This window comes from Thermobia domestica, chromosome 10 (assembly GCF_964235325.1).
Source record: "Thermobia domestica chromosome 10, izTheDome1.hap1.1, whole genome shotgun sequence".
NCBI lineage: Eukaryota > Metazoa > Arthropoda > Insecta > Zygentoma > Lepismatidae > Thermobia > Thermobia domestica.
The window spans coordinates 245,998,215-246,018,843 of record NC_137463.1 but is presented as its reverse complement, the minus strand read 5'-3'; the positions used below and the strand labels follow the sequence as shown (position 1 = coordinate 246,018,843).

Genomic DNA, 20,629 nt, shown 5'->3' with positions numbered 1-20,629 from the left:
TTTTCCTACTGCATGGCAACGCCCGACCGCATACTGCCCGTTTGACCGTTGAGACTATCGATGACATCAAATTTGAGTCTCATTCATCCACCTTATTAACCAGACCGTGCCCCCAGTGACTTTCATTTGTTTGGACCACTCAAAAAAGTGATGGGAGGCAAGCATTTCAATAGTGATGAAGAGGTGAAAAATGCGGTGCACGAATGGCTACAATCTTGAACAAAAGAATTCTTCCAACGTGGTATCCATGCACTTCCAAAGCGGTGGAATACCTGCATTCCACGTCAAGGGGACTACGTCGAAAAATAAGAGGTAATATTTCCTTTTCATTGTTACATTCTCAAATGTATTGCACTTTTAAGGTTTTCATTTGATCCTCCCTCGTACTATCCGAATCAAATACATTCCTGCCCATTCATGTAGAACTGCAGTTCTTCTTTAATCATACACAAAAATCAAACAAATTCTTATTTTTAATAACACTTTATTTACTATGACATTGTTTGTTTAATGCACAGTTACTGCACTGATTAAGAAAAGGAAAGTTTGATAACAAGCACAGAGAAAAAAGTAAAAGACAATGTACACAGCTATAATATTATTACACAGCAAGCTCAAATTAGGTCTTCGCATATGATTTGTACTTTAAGCTCAACAACATACTTTGAACAAGTCATATCATAACACCCACATATCAACTACTTTCTTGTCTAGAGATAGGTACAATACGCCAAATAATAAATTACCAAATGATTTAGTTTTGGTACATCAATTCAATTCAATAAATTTAAAAGTTTTAGTAATATTAAAAGACACATTTTGTAGATTTTACAATTAAAACTCAATTTCCATGTCCAATAACAATTTAAACGGAATGCTTACTTCGGTGTGATTCCGTTTGGATTGACGTAACGAATTTATTATCACGTTTTCCTTGTTATATTCTGTAATTAGCTCGTGTAGGACGGATAGCTAACTTCATGGTCTAGTCCTTGTTTTAAGCCACATACGGACTAAAAATGAAGGTGCTTAGTTGTATCCAATGGATGTACATTTCTTACACTATAAGAACTGGAGATAAAATTACTTTATTACAATTCTAAACAACAGCATTATAGTTCAAGCCCGTCTACTGTGAAGTCTTAGAAAACAATTTTAAGAAAAAGTAAGTATACAATTAAAATACATAATTTATGAATATAAACGAACATGTTCAAAAAATCTGTGTCGAAAAAAAAAAAAAAAACTATAAACTATACAACGTGTGAGAAAATACTCTTTTGAAGCACCTTAGTTCTAAAAATGGAAGCTAATTAAAGTTATTCGAGAAATTACAACTAAAGAAAGTCTTTATCTAATTGTTCAGATTCCAGACTGTGAGAACTTGCGCAACGAATTTTAGAAGAAAAAGCAGTGTATTAGAAAGATTTCCAGCATAGACTCCTAGACAGCATAATTTCTAAAATTAGTTGTGCAACAGGGAGCATTTTGTAACATTAGTTATCATACAAGTTTTAAAAAAGACGAAGTTCAAGTCACAATTAGTTTAGGTCAGAAATATATCCGCCTTCCCAAAGAGGGTTGTTACGGAAAATAGGATACAAAACACGTTATTTGGTTTTCTTAGACTACGCACACATATCTAAAGTAACAAAATATACTGCTAAGATTCTCTGTAGAAAAAAGGACAGGAGAAAAAGGTTTATTGTTAACTATCATACAGTTTAATACGCCATGTTGAATCACATGACAAGGAAGAACAAGTCCCAGATCATTAATGCATCAACGAATTATTTAAAATTGATGTTATTTTTTTTAATTTTTCTCCTTCCTTTGTCTAATAATGAGATTTATAGAGACCAAAATGCTTGATTTATTTTCTTCAGTGTTACAGGGTGTCTACTAAAATTCCAAAATGAAATTTCGTGACCTTTTCTTTACCAAACCATAAAATTTCGTAGCATTCAAGAACTAACATCACCTATATTCTTTAGCACTTATCTTTATCTTATCCCTACTTGCAAAGTCTGTTCCCTGGAGCAATAAAAACTTGATGTCTTCTCAAAGTTGAATAAACTGGTTACAAGCGTAGGTGGTTTCGTTGATGCGATGCGATTTGCATCGCCACTGCTTAATGATGCCACCTGAACGACAATCTCAAGAGCGAATTTGGGTGCGAATTAGGCCGAATTTTCATGCGTGTGATAGAACTGTGCTTTGCTTGCGCTTTGGTAGCGTCTAAAGTCGATCATAGACATTTTTGGCGGTGAATTTCGACGTTTTATAGAACAAAATTTTCCAGTTTCTACTTATATTTGTACAGAGAGAGAGAGAGAGAGAGAGAAATCGTGACCCAAAAGCTAAATTTCTTAACTTTCACGACTGTTTTTTGGCTTCGTGACCGATAGACACCCTGGTGTTAGCATGTGTGAAATTTCAAGAAATCTACTCAAGGACCTGTGGTGTGGTCCTGTAGGCAAGATAGCGTGGTGAGGAAGGTTCTATTCTGTGCGAGGTGATCTTGCATAATGGCCTGTGAACCCGTCAATTGCAGCGAATTAAACCCGCGGCCTGGTTCGACGTAAAGGAAATTGAATCAATTCCAGAAATTTATGTAACACCTTTTGTGTTCAGAATAAGATATGACCAGCATGGAAAAGAAAAATCGTTGTACCATAATTTCAATTTGATCCTTCTCCAATATCGATGTTAATCATAAGTCGATGAACTCCCATTTGACATTTTTTTTTTCTAAAGAAAAAATCCCTTACATAGCTGTCATGTCGACTAAAAAAGCTGGAAGTACCTGATTTAAGCTTGCCGTCTGTAAGTTCATTTCGTATTGTAACAGCTACCAAATAATATCTAATATCAATCCATAAAGCCATTAACAGCAGTCCTCTGAAGTTATACAAAAGGAAAAACAAATACCATTATAGAAAGAAAGAAAGAAAAAAAATCACATGTCTAAAATTAATTGTTTACATTTTATATAATAAATTTGACTGGTATTGTTCATAATACAATGTTATCCTTAACAGTGCGATGAGAAAACAACATCCAGAGGGCATTAAATTTTTTTTCTAGCGAGCGAAACAGAAAGGAGATAACGCTATGGAATCTTAAAAATAACAACATAACAATATGAAAAACGAATAATCTAAGTAAATGACTAATGGTACTATCACATGTGTCTTCATTTTTAAATATGTACCTTGTAAAAAATATCATTTTGTTTAAAGTTCATATCTTTTAAGTTGGTTGTACATAGTTGTTTACAGTCCCAAGTTGCATTGTTTATTTCAGTTCCTATTTTCTTTTTATATTTAAATTCTTTTTTTCTCTCTTCTTCTTTACATGCTATTAAGAATACTTATGATCTCCAAGTAAAGATATATATATAGTTAACATACACCTCAAAAAAGAAATCTACTAATTACTATTACCACTACAGTACACCTTCCTTAATTATTTTACATGAGATATATTTAATGGAAAAAAAAAAAAAGAGAGAGAGAGAGAGAGCCTCTTTCAATTTATAAGCATTGGCCGTTCTATCTCGAGTGTTTACATCTCACGAGATAAAATATAGGTTGATACATCAGTGACGTAACTAGAGGGGGGATAAACGGGACTTGTGCCCCGGGCGCAAAATTTGGGAAGCGTTTTGGTTTGGTTGGTCAGGAGGGCGCAAAAGCGATTTCTTGCCCCGGGCGACACCTAGCGTATTTGCGTCGCTGTTGACACTGTCCCGATATACCCTCTCATCCGCTAGTACCAATGACTAACCGCGTAGTTCAATAACCAGACATTATTGCCAATTTGAAATTCCCACATTTTAATTGTTCTAGTGTTTTCTTTCTTCTTTGCCAACCACGTGAGATTGGAGTCACGGTGTACTGGCATTATTGAACACGTGAGCCAAAGATGGAACGACCACAGCATGAATTTGTGAGATTTTATGACTCCTTACCTTACGTTCTGTGATGCACGCAACATATGCACATGATGTCAAATTTAATAACACATTTTTTTTTTTTTAAACTAATGTTTTTACGTAACTTGATATTGTAGTCTATAGGAATCCAAGAGAGATATTTCAGTTGCGGAAACAGAATTTAAAATCTCCAAATCCCTTCTAATCTTAGCTAAGAGCAATTTTCTATTTATCATTGTGAATGTCCAGATGACATGACAAAATGCAGATGAACATACTTCATAGTCATAGTATCATGATATTAGTCTGAAAATTATTACAATTTTGAAAAATAGGAACTAAAGAAGAAGAAAAAGAAACGTAACTGAAAAAAAACACTAAAAGCGTATCAGGCTGTTTTATCTAAGTGTGTATAATATATACATATGTATACACACAAACTCACGCATACAAATATTTTGTTCCTTACGCAGTGAGAAAAATGTGTCTCACTCATGATAAGATTTTAACCACAACAATATTATACATTACATGAAAATAAAAAGAAGGAAAAGAGCACGTAGATTACAAATAAAGAACTATGTTAAGGAAAGAAACTTCGCCATACTTCTGTCATTTGACGTACACAGGGTGGCATACGAAATACGGTATTTTATATCGTGAAGAACATTAATACTTAAATTTTCGCACTTAAATGCAATGAAGTGGCTCAAATGAGACGTTACATGGCAAATTCTCGAGAAAGGAAGACTTACTGCACGTTGGTTCTCACCGAAATGAAAAGTATTGTGCTCACTTACGTGAGAGTGAGCATGTACTGGAAGAACTATAAGTAAACTCAATGAAAACATTTCTGACAGAAAAAAAATCATGGCATATCTAGTTCTTTGTATAAGCACTGCAATAACGAATAATATAAAAACGACAGAATTCATCTATAGGTAGGCCACAGCGAACATGAAGTGTTCTAGAATAGTGATGTACTTCATCCCCTGAGGCGACGATTCCCAAAATGTGTGTAAATCATACATTTTTTGAATCTTTGCTCTGTTCTGTATATTCTATATCTTGTTTCCTGTGTCTAGATCAATTAGGGCCTGAGCTCCGAACAGCTGAAAGCTTTCTAAAAATCGTCCTAACCTACAGAATTAACTTAGTAATCAAAATGTTAAAGGAAATACGAGGGAAAATTGGAAAGTCTTTGCACCTATTTTTTTTTTAAAGCATATAATACATGTTCATACAAAATCGATATTATATATGAGCGATGCGGTAGACTTTTCTTGGAATTTCCGATTCTTTTCCCCTGCACGGTGCTGTTAGCAGTTGCCAAAAATGCCCGAGTGATCGGGACGTCCACGCCATGCAAGTAGCGAAGTGTTATTCTTTATATCTACAGGGAAATGAAACAAGTGTATGGGAACAATTTGTTTAGCAGTGCGAAGTGTGCAGGATGATGCAAGAAATACAAAAATGGTCATCAGGGTATTCGAAATGTTGACGATGTGAGAAAAAAAAAAGAGCAAGGGGCAAACAAAACAATCGCCAAAATTCACTCTTGGGGGTGAGATATTATGGAGCACCCAACTTACAACCCAGATCTTGCCCCCAATGATTACTATCCTTTTGGCCCATTGAAAAAGTTTGACAATATTCACGAACGACTCCGAAGCACAGTACTGGTTCCGTGATCAGCCAGCCGCCTTCTACGCAGTTGGTATCGAGGAACTTGGGTATGGTGGGACAAGTGCCTCAACAAATGATGTAGTGATTATGCGGAAAAATAGAGAAAGGCGTAGAATACTGTGTATATCTTGTTTTTCGTTTATGGTTTGCAATCTGGCAAATCAGTAACCGCAAAGACTTTTCAATTTTTACAATTAAAAGTTATCTCAATTCATGTAAATTATGATGGCCAGCTTCACTCTTCCTGTTACGAATGGAATTTTAAAAAGAAACCAATATGTTTTCCATTTTCGTTCGCTGGGCGGAAGAAACACGCTTGTGATCCATATCAGGCCACAGGGTCGCCCATTTGGACATCACTGAACTAGACAACATGTTACCACAGACTACACCCTTCCTGTTGGCCACTTCATTGCGTATTTTGTTTAAGTATGTGGAAACTATTCATGAAACGAATAGAGTATATTTTAAGCCACTCTGTAAATTGATTTTTAAATAAACAATTAATTTAGCCAAATTGAGTGAATATGTATGTTGACTTTTCACAAGGTTCGATTTTTATAACACCCACGTACATCTGCTTTTAAAAAATATGCACATACACACAAACACTCATGCCGTCAAATATATTTAAATTCGAAGAGAACTATAGTTGTACACCTTAAAATACACATCTGACGCATGCATTGGTTTAAAAATATATATGTTACTTACTACAGTCTCATAGGTACCTAACCCCACACATATATAGATAATTTATGTACATAATAACCTACTACAAACGGAAAACAATATTTTAAAAAGTGTTAAATGAACTGCAGATATAAATAAATTCATAAATACCCTCAATTGCACTTTTAATAACATTTGAAGGATTTATGTGTGTTGCTGCAAAAAGAGGCGTAGAGAAAGGGGAAAAGGTATGATTACTCTATGCAATTAATATTTCATTTGATTAATTATTCAGATATTACACGAGAATGACTGCTGGATGTTGCTTTCTATAAAGATACATTATTTTCTTGTTGCAGTTACTATTATTATTTTAGAGAAATAAGAATCAAAAGACAAACAATCGGAACATAAACTCGATATAAGCAATGGTACATATATATTTGTATACCCTAACAAATATCTTATACAAATCATTCACCAATAATATTCTATTAAACAAATATTCTGTTACATAAACAAACATTACAAGTATCACATGTCTGCAGTACTAATATTTGTTTCTTGACGGTTGATCATATACTTCTGTGGGGTGAAATGATGAAGAATAATTCTTCGAACCCAGACACTTCCGACGGCAGAAAATGCTTTCCGGAATAAGATGATCATTTCTAGCACTAGAAATCAAACTAAAATTTCAACGATGATGAAATTTCTTCCAACGAACTAATTAATAAAGAAATAACGTTTCTTGACAACACCAAATATATTTTTAGAAAGTCAATTCAATTCTATCGGATCCTATTAGTATTTGTTATGTATACTATCGATATTGTAAATTTTTTGTCATGACTCAGTGACAATAACAAAAGAATGAAAAGCTTATTATATTGAATACATACCTTATAACTAAAACAATTTTTCAGGAATCTGTACCTTGTATGTATGTATGTAGTCCCTGTATATTTGTACGAAGGCTGGAAAATAAAGAAGGTGGGTGAAAAGTAGTATATTGTATGAAGTTCAAGCATTAAATGTTACAGCTCTGTAAGGTACATATGAAACATATTGTAGCAAATCACACACACTAAGATACATATGAAAAATATTGTAGCAAATCACACAACTAAGCCCCCAGCCCTCTTTTCTTTACAAAAGTCCAAACTGGCAGAATATAAACAGCCATGCTTTCTTTGCTCGATTCTTTATGTGATTTGCTACAATATTTTCGTATGCATCTTACAGAGATGTAACGTTTAATGCCTGAACTTCACACATTTGTACGATATACTAGCTTGTATGAACACTTATTTTGTATGACTATCAAAGGCGTAAGAAACCCGATCTTTACCCACCTCTTTTAGCAAATTTTAATTAATTCAGCTCACCGAAAATAAGATATAGTTTCTTTCTGCCTTCTATAACAAAGATTTCCAGGCTGGTTTAATATAGGAAGTCAGAAACAAATCGACTGGGGGAATGTTCAATCAGTACTAACATTCTGTATTGTAGTTAACATATTTGGATTAAAGGATGCCTTCTGGCTTACTTAGGGCTGAATGATTACGTTATTTATACGTGTATCTGTGTCGGAGTTCACTTATTTCGTCTGCTGATATTTTAATATTATAGAATAGAACAACAAACTAGACGATCCTGAGCAGAGGTTCCCACCACTGTGAAATTAGAGCAGAAAACATATGTAACGTCCTCTCCCTCTTTATGTAATTTTAGTTTTGAATGTTCATCAAATTATGAACAAATAAATTATACGGATGCAGTTTTGAGGGCCCCGATAACGAAGTGTAAAATATATAGGACTCAACGGTATGTATAGTGTGTTTTGATTACCTACTTTTACCTAGGCTTTGGTACCACTGCGTAACAGCAAAGGTGAGGACGCAATGCAAATTTTTGTTAGCATTTTTGTGACTGAATTTCAGCAGTTGTAGAGCACGTGTTCGTACATGAGTTGCTGTTTGTATACAGAGGTTTATTTGAAGTAAAATCTACAAATAAGTGCAGCATGCACTCAGTTGAAAGTTTGGTGATCAATACTCTTACTGAACTTGTGAGCATGCCATTCTCTGTACTTAAAACCCTCTTAGGATTCCGTCGTATTCTTACATCTTTGAAACATACCAATCTATACCCGCTACATGTTCTTAGCAGTTCTTATCGTCGTTCGCTGTTAATGTGCTTCATTTGAATAGAACCCATTCAATACATATTTCCCGCTTAGGATTTAGTTGACTGTTTTATTAGGGTTAATCTTCCCTCTAACTGCACGCTGCTTCGTTTCAAATAAGTATCTCTGTACGAAATGCATACTTCTGCATGGACAAGTACTCCATGACAACTAAAATCTAAGCCACAAAGATATCAGCACGAACTTCTTTGCCTCCTCACTCTACTATTGCGCAGAGATGCCAATCTAAAAATTGGTAGGAATTGGTTTGGGTTACCACAAAGAAGATCTTACTTCTGTATGTTGTTGATAACCACTCCATTTGGATGCCGTTGGTTAATAATTTAGAATAGGTAGTAGCGGAAAGGAGTAGATAAACAGCATTGCATCACACACTGCTACACTGCACACCTACTTAAGATACTATTAACAACCAGTTCATGGATGCTACACCGGTGTTGTTCTATAATAATACGACTTGTTGACAGTTCTAAACTGTTATTTAATGTTGATATGCAGCAACGTAAATCCATCACAATCTCCGTTGTACTGTTAAAATTTAATAATGAACCAAATGGAGGATCACTTATTATTAGTAAGAAAACCACTAAAGCATAAACATGAAAATATTCACAAATTAATTTTCCTTTCAACGTATTCATTTACTGCTAACTACAAAAGAGACTAACAATCGATTATACCAAATACCTTCTGCATAATTGGTAAAAGATCAGAAGCTATTGATTACAGAGATACATTGTGAAGCCAGAAGTAAAGTATTTCTTTAAACCTTCATATACCCAATAAGGTATGCACATAATTTAAACAATTTACTATGTACAGAGTCAGTTAACTCTCAATGTGACCCTATCCTTTGATAAACTTTGCAGTGGACGAATTTAATAATGAACCTCTCCAGGCTTTGTGCGGTTTGGAACAGATGTCGACAAACATACTTTTCAGTGAATATTATATATTATCATTTGAAGGAACAAAGATCATTAGTACTGCAAACATGAAATTCAACTAATAAACAGAGAAACACTGACTATCAATATTATAGATATTACATAGGACAAGAACTTATTCATACTGGACCAGATGGTAACTTATCTGTCATTATCATTAATTGCACATAGAAAGCTTAAAATTTAATGGAACGCAAATGCACTAATGGTTATACGCTAAGGATAGGGAATGTAATAAAAGGGACTTCTCTAAAATGATAACGACCAAAAATCATATCACAAACGATGCATTATTTCTTTGTTTCATTTGCACCTATTTGACAAGAGAAATCTACGCTATCTGCATATTCTCTTAACCTTTCGTTAGTGTGACGAAAAATACAAATATTAACAGTTTCATTTGTTGAAGTTAGTTTAACGTAAAAACTTTATTTATTCTATTTGTAGAATCTTGCAAATCAAGAAGATAATGAGAAGTTTGCAAGCCAGAATGGGCAACGATGTTGTCAACCCATTCCGTACAAAAGGAGAGAAGATGAGTGACAGAGAGTGAGAGTGTAAGAGAGAGAGAGAAAATTACATGACGGGCCATGAAACTTCCACATTAACGAAAGGTTAAATTTGCTATATTCACAAATGCAAAACATGTTTTTTTGTTTCCTTCTTGTGAATGGTATCATTAATTTCTGAACCTATAACGTCATTAAATGCAGATGTAACGATTTAAGAATAAAATAGTCTTTATTTGTACGTTTGTTTGACTTTTCTTTCCTTCTTAAGAAAATACGTAATAAAATCCCGACAGCCTCACGATTTCAAATACTAACACACATATATATATATTAAGAAAATTGAAATAGGTGGTATTAACTATAAAATACTGTAATTCATTTACGGCGTTAGCAATTCAAAGCTAAGTACATAGTGGAATATTGCGATTTATCTTCTCTTATTGTAAGTATCGTAACTATTCTTTAAAAAACATTATCACTGATTCTTTTTTTAGGTATTGTATGTAACTACTCTTTAATAGTTTTATTATTTGATTTTTTCTTTTTTTTAAAAAAAGAAATTTCTATTGAAAATCTACATCTTAAAACAACTGATCCTTCAACTTAAAATTTAATGCAAAGAAATTATTGAGACCAATATTAAACGCACACATAATTCACATGTTAGAAGGATGCACTAATGAAGTACGTTCAATTAGAAATACTAATTATTTTTGAATAGCCTAGTAACCGTTTTCGTAAAGTTTAAATGATATAACATTTAGTTATTTATAATTAAGAAAACTGATTGACTTCCGAATAGTTCTCATAAACATGTGGAAACATGAACCCGTGGATGACAGTTTGGCAATTTATCTACTAATTTTTTCTGAACTTTTTTTTTCTAAACTTCTTATTAGACGAAACGGACAGTCAAGAGATACATAATAAATAATGAAATAGCATAACGTATTTTAAGATAAACCAAAATTATGGATGGAAAAAGATAAAAATAGCGAAAATGGTAAAACTGCCATCATCCACTTCCAATATACTTAGGACAACTGTAAGAATACGTCATTGTGCTGCTCAAGGTTTTCTAATGCATTTACCACAGTAGGTGGTAGGTAGCTTTCATTAAAATTTATTACTGCTAAAAGAAAATCTTTTTCATACTTCTGCACTCTCAGTTTCCCAATTATATTGCAAAAATATATGAAATCAATTTGTAAGATATTTCGACACTAAATGTTGTTGTTAACAGGCAGTAGCTTATTTTTCAGGGTAGAAAAAAAAAGTTACGAGAGAATTCACTAGATTCTCAGTGTACAGCGTACTAAAACACCCTTTGGTCATTGCACGCTCTTGCATTGACATTCCAAGATGTTTCTGGCACGTAAACATGGCGAATTCACTGCTTGAAATGTCCCTTTACGTACTGTGCAAAAGTATACTGGACTCTGTATCCCTAATTCATTGGGCAGGCTGCGAAAGTGATCTCTAACGAACTTTCCACTGCTACGGCAAACGCCATTTTGGTTAAAAGAGCTAGCGAGAAGAATTAATTTTTAACATGGAGCCAATTTTTAATTGATATATAAGCAGCTCGGGGAAAGATGATAAAAAAACATTTGAAAATTTTGAATAAACTGGGAAAGAAAGTTCAACATTGTCATGCAATCCAATGCAATGACATACCAAACAAGCTTTCCTTACCATCTGCAGGTACAGTTCCGAACCTAAAATACCTACATACTGTTCTGTGGTTCGATCCCAACTCATTCCACATAATAACCAAATTCCGCCGGGGGAGGCGTTTACCATTATCTTCCCCGAACAACTCAATATTGGTAACGACACAATGAAGGAAATTCCCTATAAATTCTGTACAATAACGATACACACACACACACTTTGCTGCCAGACGACGACAAAATGTCACATCGTTTACTTCAAATCTTGTAAATCTTTTGAGAATTCAACAAAATTACTTGCAAGATTAAAGAAAACCATATATTAATTAAAATATACTCTGATAGTGTGATAAATAAATATGCACCTACTGTACTGATTAGCAGAAAATATTTTTTGGATTACTGATAATAATAATAAATAAATTAATAAATGAAAGCTCAGTACCACGTTGAAAACTAATTCTTTACTAAATATGTTAAGGTTTTCATAATTATTCTGCACGCACTTATGTACTTAAATACAATGAAAATTAAAGTATTTTCTCTCCTGTGTATTGGTGTTTATTATATGCCTATAGTTTGGACGACTTATTGAATTGGAGAAAAATAACCAAATAAATTTTTTACATATCACTATTTCGAGGATGGGGGATAAATTCAGTACAAACTTTTCAAGGAAACCTAGTGCCTCAAATTTTTACCTTCACGAAGTCAGTTGATTCGATCAAAGCTAAACATTTAAGTTAGTCTCTCTAGAAGTTAACACAGAGGATCAACTACAATTTAGTCTCCTTGAATGGATATTCTAAATATAGGTTGATAAATGGGTATTACAGGGATTAAAAAGTCACGGTTTAGTACAGGTAGTAACACAAAAAGCGATACTTCTGTGAAATTGATGTCTTTTTCCATTATGTTCAAAGTTTTATCATATAGACTTTAGAAGGTCACCAAAAAAAGTAAAGTTTTAAGGTAGCTCTAAAATCTTCTACGAAATCAGAAAAAGCGTAACACTGAATATAAATATTATTGTGTGGATGAAATTTTGCAGGAAGTTATTTAGTAACGTGCAAATGTTTACAAACTTACATTGGAATGATAACAACTAGAATTAAGAAAGAGATTTAAAAGACAATGGTCTTGCGGTATTAGGCCTATCTAAACACTTATCCATAACAAAGCATATCTTCAACAAGGTACAAATGCTTTATAAAACAAGATCACAAACCGGAAGATCTACTTACGATTCTTACTTCATAAGGACTGAAGACCACAAACTTAACCAGTATACTCGTTCGCTCGACAAACACTGGGATTTTATTATTAAGCTCAAAAATACAGAAAAAATTAATTTGGATATGTATGCACTCCTTTTGTAAAACCTTTATATATGGACTTTAATTTTTTTTCAGCAATTTTTCATACTAGTCAAAAACTAGGCAGCTATGGGAATTGGTAACTCTGAAGCTACAAGTTAAGTTTACAATCTCGGAAGAGAGGAAAATTTAAAAAAACGTAAAACCAGCATTTGAATTAGATACTTCACGGTATTGTTGCCCGGAAGAAGACATCGGGAAAGCAAGTAAGTCGACAAAATTATTGGCATATAATAACATAAAATAATTATTTTTCTAGTGCTCAACAATGGTAATTGTGGATTATTAACCTGTAACTATGTATTATTGTATAATTCGCTATTATTTCATTCAACATAAACTTAACGACGCACATAATTCTTATATCTTATTAAAAGCCGTTTCTAGGTTGATGCCTGAAAGCAAAACATAGCCCTCGCCACAGTAATCACGCGGAAGTGACACCTCACGTTCTCAATCTATTGTACTGAATGTATCGAAGAATATTTTCTTACATTACTTCCTTGACTTGTTATATACCTTCGTCCTATCAAAGTGATTGTTTCGTCACGAAGCTGTATTAGTTCAAACAGATCTCTCCACACGGAAGTCACTTATAAATCAAATAAAGGTCTGACGTGGCAGGTACCTAAATTTAGGACTAGCAAAAATCTTTGTAAAAAAAGATCAAAGGTTGAAGAAAAAAGGAATGAATGAAAAAAAAAAAGTGCTGTCAGCATAGTTTTAAACATGAAATCACGTAATTTTATGTTGGCCGCACAATGTGGACTCTTTCGCTCAATTCTTTCGTGCCCCTCTATTCTTTGACAAAGCTCTTTGACAAGGAATAAAATATCGTGTAGTCTTATTTCGGAATTTTATCAGCTTAAGTTTTTATTCTAGCATACAGAGCTTAACAATGCCCATACTAACATAAAACCATATACATGAAACGGGTAACCAAATTGATTCATTTATAAATGTATATATATATATATATATATATATATATATATATATATATATCACGTACATAATAGTGCATTTCTAACATGTATTTCTGGGGGTATTTGTGTATATAATTAAATTTAAATATTAAAAAAAATATAAATACACACGGTTCAACTTGCCCTTGATTGTAATATACAAGCATGCGTACTCTAACATAACTGAATAAACTAGTCAAACTCATATCAATTATCTTAATCATGAAAAGTCACTAATTGTTTGAAATATGTATCAGAAGACTTACTATCAAAAGTTAGTACTCTCTTTCTCAATACTCACAACATACACTAACCAAGAGAGCTTGGAGGATACTACACTATCCAAGTAAACACTAATGAAATTTAATAATTAAGTAACAGAAGTATGAAGAGTAAAAATTTTATGAACATACGAGAACTGAGTTTACGGTAAACGATTTTGATTGCCTTAAAAATAAATAAAAATAATAATAATAATAAAAAAAAACGAACATCAAATTCATGTTTCAGATGCACTAAGACTTCTATATCAAAAATAGTAATGTATGTCTAACCGATAGCTAGTTTTCTAAGAATTGTTGCTTTCTTTGCATCTACGGCATTTGAAATTTGCTTTCCTATAATTTTTTCCCCCCATTTCGGAACTATCATCCTTAAAACAAATCTTTTCTGACTCTATTGAATTCTTTAGTCTAAAAAATGCATAAAAATAAACATTTTAACTATTGAAACTAAAAACAAAATTCTGTCACATATACTCGTACTACTGAAAAATAATTCAACTTTAGATGTGTTCAAACTGATCAGCATATCCTCCAAGCTTTGTCACACACACATGATAAGACAAATCGCAAAAACAAGTTTTTTTCTTTGTTTTTGAACAATTTTCTCTTACAAGCAAAAGAAGTTGAATATTACATGTTAAGTACATCTCCTTATTGTTGCAATCTTATCAGCAACTTTAAGTTACAAAAACTCACTTTGAACAAGATAAGGTAGGGCCTTGTAATGCCAAAATAGCAGTAACTACATCAGAAACAAGCCGTCTTATTAAAATTTTCAAATTTGAACTTACGAACAGTAGTTAAGGAAATACTATGGAATGTTGAGTGGATTTAAAAAAGGATATTTCCTGATGTAACATTATAATATATTAACCAATCGTAGTACGTTAGCGATTTTAAATGAAACAATTTCATCGAGCAATTATTCATCAGCTATAGAACAGGTGTTAAAAAGTTGGTGCAACCTGTTCACATCTGTAGATCACAAATTCCTTCTATATACAGCATTGCATTCAAGGACTTTTATATAATAATTACTATTTTCAAGCTGAGGTCAATGCGGAAGCCTCTTCATTTTGAGCTAAAACCCTTATAAATCCATGTTGATTTTCTTGAAAGCAGGAACCACGAAGCTAAAGACGCGAAGGACGGAATTTGACTTCAATCCAATTCACTTCTTGAAATGTGTATTGTCAATTTACAATAAAGATTTTAAAAAAACTCGTTAAAATATATGAATGCAAGTAATGATCATAGTAACAGTGGTGAAGGCAACCATGTGGTTCGCAAGCTGCTAGTTGGACCATACTGGTGGGTACATTAAACTTAGGAAAACAAAGCGTCCTAGAACATAGATAATACCACAAAACTGTGTTACGATTAGTTGAAATCAAGTGACAACTACGAAATACGTCACTCTCACCCTAAAACACATGCTACATTTTTGAAACGTAAACAAAATCTAGAAACTCGTCTTTGATACTTCTTAGGTTCCATGGCGTTTTCGTTTCTACATATATTATTTCACAAAAAAATAATTAAAAAAAAGAGAAAAAAAAGAAAGAAAAAAGTAAAATAGCATGAATTTTATTCGGAAAGACTCGTACGTTACAGAAAGCTGAACTAAAATCGAATTGAAATATATATATATATAAGAAGCCACTTTTGAAAAGTGAGTTATCAGAACGCTATCCTACATACATATGAATATTTAAAAGATAAAAAAGGCAATTAGAGAAAAAGAAAACATATTTTAAGTATTTTCCTTTGAGAAACGTTATCTTTTAATTGAGACCCTGAAGAAAGACAAAACAAATTTTGAGATTGAAAATTAATAAGCATAATGATAATCCCTTATTTATAATTCTTACAAAATAAACATAAAATCATACTAAACTTAATAATTTCTTCATTATTAGTTCATTGGTTGTTGTTGATCGAAAATACTTTCAACACATTAATAACTGTTGATGATGATGATAATTTAAAATAGTGGTAGACACGATTTTTTTTTTAATTCCCTTATTTCACAATTTAAATGCGATTATAATAAAAATAACACTTGCACATGTGCTACATTAGTAAAACTTAAAATTGACATTCAACCTCAAGTAACCAACAAACATACTTTTGTAGAACCAAGACTTTTTTTAAAAGCATATCATCACATGTTTGGTCAACTACTATATTTTAATAATACTGACTTAACAAACTTACAACAACATATTCTTACGTTTATTACAAATAGCCCTACCTTACCGAGCTGTTTCTTTTGCATACACGTTAATTTATTATTCACAAGGTATACTTTCCACATTATATTCACAACCTAACATAAACACAATTGACATCCATAATCTGTTACCTTTTTGTTGGGGCAGAGTTAAAGATTTAAGATATGTACAAATGATCGGCTAGCTAAGAAAAATCAATCTTAAGTCATTTCAACACATTTCATTGTAATTCCTATTACTCGTTCCGAGTGAATAAAGCCATTAACTGTTGGAAGCACAAACTTTGATACTTGTAGAACTTCTGGTATAATAAACTGACCACTTGCTACACATTACTCAGAGAGAGAGAGAGAGAGAAAAAAAATCTCATATTAAGAATAATAGATATTATTTTCTGTTTTTGATACTTAAAAAAAAATACTGCCAAATACGCACTTTTCAGATAATTACAAAAGATACATGAAAAAAAAAAAAGTAGATACAAGGTACAAAGAATAAAGGTAACAACGAAGTACCAATTACAAAATATACAAAACAAACTGTTTTACGACCTATTACGGGAAAAAGAAATTACAGATACTAGCAGACATATTGAAATTAGGAAAAAAGTCAACAAATACTGATTTACAGTATAATAACAAATATGGATACAAATATTGTATTTTAACGCTGGTTCTGAAAATATTTAACTACTACCTTGATTTGCACCTTTTTCACTACTTCTATTGAAATGTAATCATAAAGTGCTAACTATTCAGGTTGCATTACTACTAATAATTATTTTTTTTTTACTCAGGAAGAAATGTCTCTCTTAAGAATATTTTACATTACAAAATACAGAAAATTATTACAAGAGCGCAGGGCTTTGTTTCTAACAAAATATTTGTTAAAATCATCATCAAAATCTAACTATGCAAATGAAATTCATTCTTGAGTACATAATAAAGTGTTTAAATAAATTAAAATGAATATCTGACAGAATATATGCAAACGAAATACTGCTGTTCATATCTTAAAATGAATTACAATTTTCAGATCTTCCACATATGAAGTTTCGTATGAACCTGAAACAAACTTTTATATATGAAATTAACATATCACTTGCAACAAGTCGATCTGCCAAAAATATTCTTCATTAAGAGACTTTTTTTGGTCACGTTTTTAAAGAAAAAACAATATACATATGCTTTAGGACGAAAAATTCAATGAAATCTGAGAACAATATAAACTGTGGCCCCTCATCATTTGTACCTCAGACATCTTCGAAACTTGCCCACACAATGTTTTACAGTATCATTTGATGAAAACACAAAATAATTGAAATGCAAGAACGAGGATAATTGAATTAAAATGTCCTAATTGAAGTGTCAATTGTTAATGACGTAACGCTTTTCTCTTATTCATTGTTTTCGCTATAAAAAAAAAAAAAAAATCTAGAACTACATAGGTGTAAGTAGACAAGTGGTGATCCTATTTTGAACACAATTTTACTCATAGGATACTATTTTTGTTATAATACAGATACTTCACACAATATACTTATATCTGACTATACTGTGAGAAAAAAAAATGCATACAAATAGTCGCTTTGATACTACCTAGTGATGGAGAGGGGTGGGAGAATGAATTTTTTAAAGAAGAAGAGAAATATGTCAAATTAATAAACTGCGTGAAGATGTATCGTCATGTGCGTTAATGAATTGTATTTGTTTTTAAATATATTTATATAAATGCTGCTGCGCGTACTATTTTAATAATAACCACTTATTGTGTAATGATGCAACAGCAAGGGCAGTGGCTATTTGTTGTTTGTTTTTAGACATCTTTAGATGCAAATACAAAAGTAATGTTTATTGCGATCTACTTTAGAAACTTACTTTATAGATTTACACATATTAATTTTAGGAAAATGCCCTTGAGAATCGTATCAATTTCTTAACCTACTGTACAGAACAAGAAACCTGTATGGTATATTCCAAAGAAGAAGAAAAAAAGTTCTTTTAAAAAAATCACCAAGTATGAAATGCACACATTACAGAGCAGAAAAAGCATTTGAGAAATACTACAAATTGAACTCCATGTACGCATGAATAAAGAAATCTCAAGTTATTTTGTTTCTTACCTTGTCAATAAAATAGATGATGAATGAATTAAAAAATGTCATTTGAACTGAGCAATTACTTTGAATCAATAATAATATTGTAGATATATGTAATCTCTTTGTTTCTCTCTGATATCCTTTTAGAAGAACTTCTTCGGCAACATTGTATCAAGATCCGTTACAATATAGTTACTAACACCGCAAAACCTTTTGTGTAGATCATACAACAGAATATTCGTATTACGGACCTAAAGAAAATTGTCACTAGTGTCACTGGTCATATAATTCTACAAGACTTATACCTATATACATCTCACTTAAGAAGAAAAGAAATGTAAAAAAAAGACTGCAGTTAATCTTTTCGTTTGAGATCATAGCACTATGTCCTGTTCTCTCACTCATTCACACTAAATAATAATAATAAGGGTTCCAATCAATCTTTTGGCATTGCTTTGAAATAAGCAACTGGATTGGCTGGACGTAAACTGCTGGTCCCTGCCAGATATATGGTTTTAGTTTTCCTGTTTTTTCTCCTTGTTTTGTTTTTCTTTTTTTTTTTTGTTAAGTCCACGCACTATGGTGGATTAAAGCTGCTCGTAGGGTATGCAGACTTATTCCACAGAATTTGATACCTTGTCGCAGTTCGCACTGCTGCTAAAGTTAAGTTGCTGCTACCTGCGAGGAATGATACCATTCGTAGTGTTTGTAACCGCTGGTACCATTTCAAGCTCAACTAACAAAGGGAAATGATCTGTAAAAGAAGAAATATAAATTATACAGTGAAATTTGTACTTAATGGAACTAAACACTACAGTTATTTTACTTAAGTTACATATACGTAGACACGAAACTCTTTCGTTAATGCGATACGTTAAGAAAAATGCGTATATGTTTCAATAAACCTCAAATTTTCGTTTCAGACACAGAAAACACGTTTATAGTATCGCGATTTTTTTCTTTTTTTTTTTTTTTTTTTTTTTTTGCGAAATTCGGCATCACTTGCGATAAATGCGAATGAAAACGAAAAAGTGGAATTCTTATAATTATTGCTAATAATAACTAAATATCGCATTTCCAATATTATTTAACTTAAAAAACGTTTACGAAAAAAGTCTGCGAATTATTTGATCCAGAAACTGTTTCACTTTCAACAAAACTGAACTGTTGTTTAAATCCTTGACTGTGTTTTGTGGTGAAAATGTTCATGATCTGTTGGTTGCTTACGGTGAATTTAAAAATAAGGTTATTGAAGTTCTTAAGAGTGTGCATACGGAAGTTGACACTGTATCATTGTTAAACAGTTTAAAAGTTAACCACAGGTCTTTTGCTGTCAGCACGTTACGTTCAATATGGTTGCCAGTCTCGAGTGTTAACGTCGAGAGATTCTTTTCCAACTATAATATGATTGTTACTGACAGGAGAACAAACTTAAAAAGAAGAATTGGTAATGTCTTGCTGCATGTTATCCTTTAACCCTGAGAATGAGGCTAGAGGAAGTGTTTAAATTTCTATTTTTCAGTGAATATATTAGTTAGAACGTGTTTACAAGTTCCATAATTAAAAAAACACTAGTGCTACATTTAAAAAAAATAATTAATGCTACAAAATATCAAAATTGTAGTGAAAAACTATCGTCTCTATATACACAGTATGATGAACTTTAAATATTGTCACGGACTCTGTTTAACTTAATTATTAAATTTTTGTCCGTGATTATACTTTCAGTTCATTACTGTTCAAATGACTTAGAACAGTGAAAGAAAACTTTGGATATTTCAAAACTCAATTGTGATTAATTAATGAATTCTTTATCTGTAGAAACTACTATGTAATTCTGTCTTTGAATTTGTTTCCAAGTACTTAAGTCATTTACCTTACACAAGGCATCATGTAAGTTCATGCACTGACAAATATGATGAGGGAAGTATATTTAGGGTGATCAGATTCTGACAAGCAAAAAGTAGGACACAAATACAATAGTATATGATAGTTTACTGCGTCGACAATACGCATGTCCTTATTTCATTTAACAT

At 32.3% G+C, this 20,629-nt stretch overlaps 1 protein-coding gene across 6 annotated transcripts in view; it reads right to left on the bottom strand.

Annotated features, from left to right (window-relative positions):
• Positions 1 to 464: 464 nt before the first annotated feature.
• twin (CCR4-NOT transcription complex subunit 6-like twin) overlaps positions 465 to 20,629 on the bottom strand; it is a 475,631-nt gene continuing 455,466 nt past the window's right edge. For all 6 annotated transcript variants that reach the window (XM_081729449.1, XM_081729451.1, XM_081729448.1 and 3 more), the window contains one exon: positions 465 to 19,347. In XM_081729449.1, the coding sequence (XP_081585575.1) occupies positions 19,268 to 19,347 (80 nt within the window). In that variant the 3' untranslated portion in view covers positions 465 to 19,267. The remainder of the gene's footprint in view (positions 19,348 to 20,629) is intronic.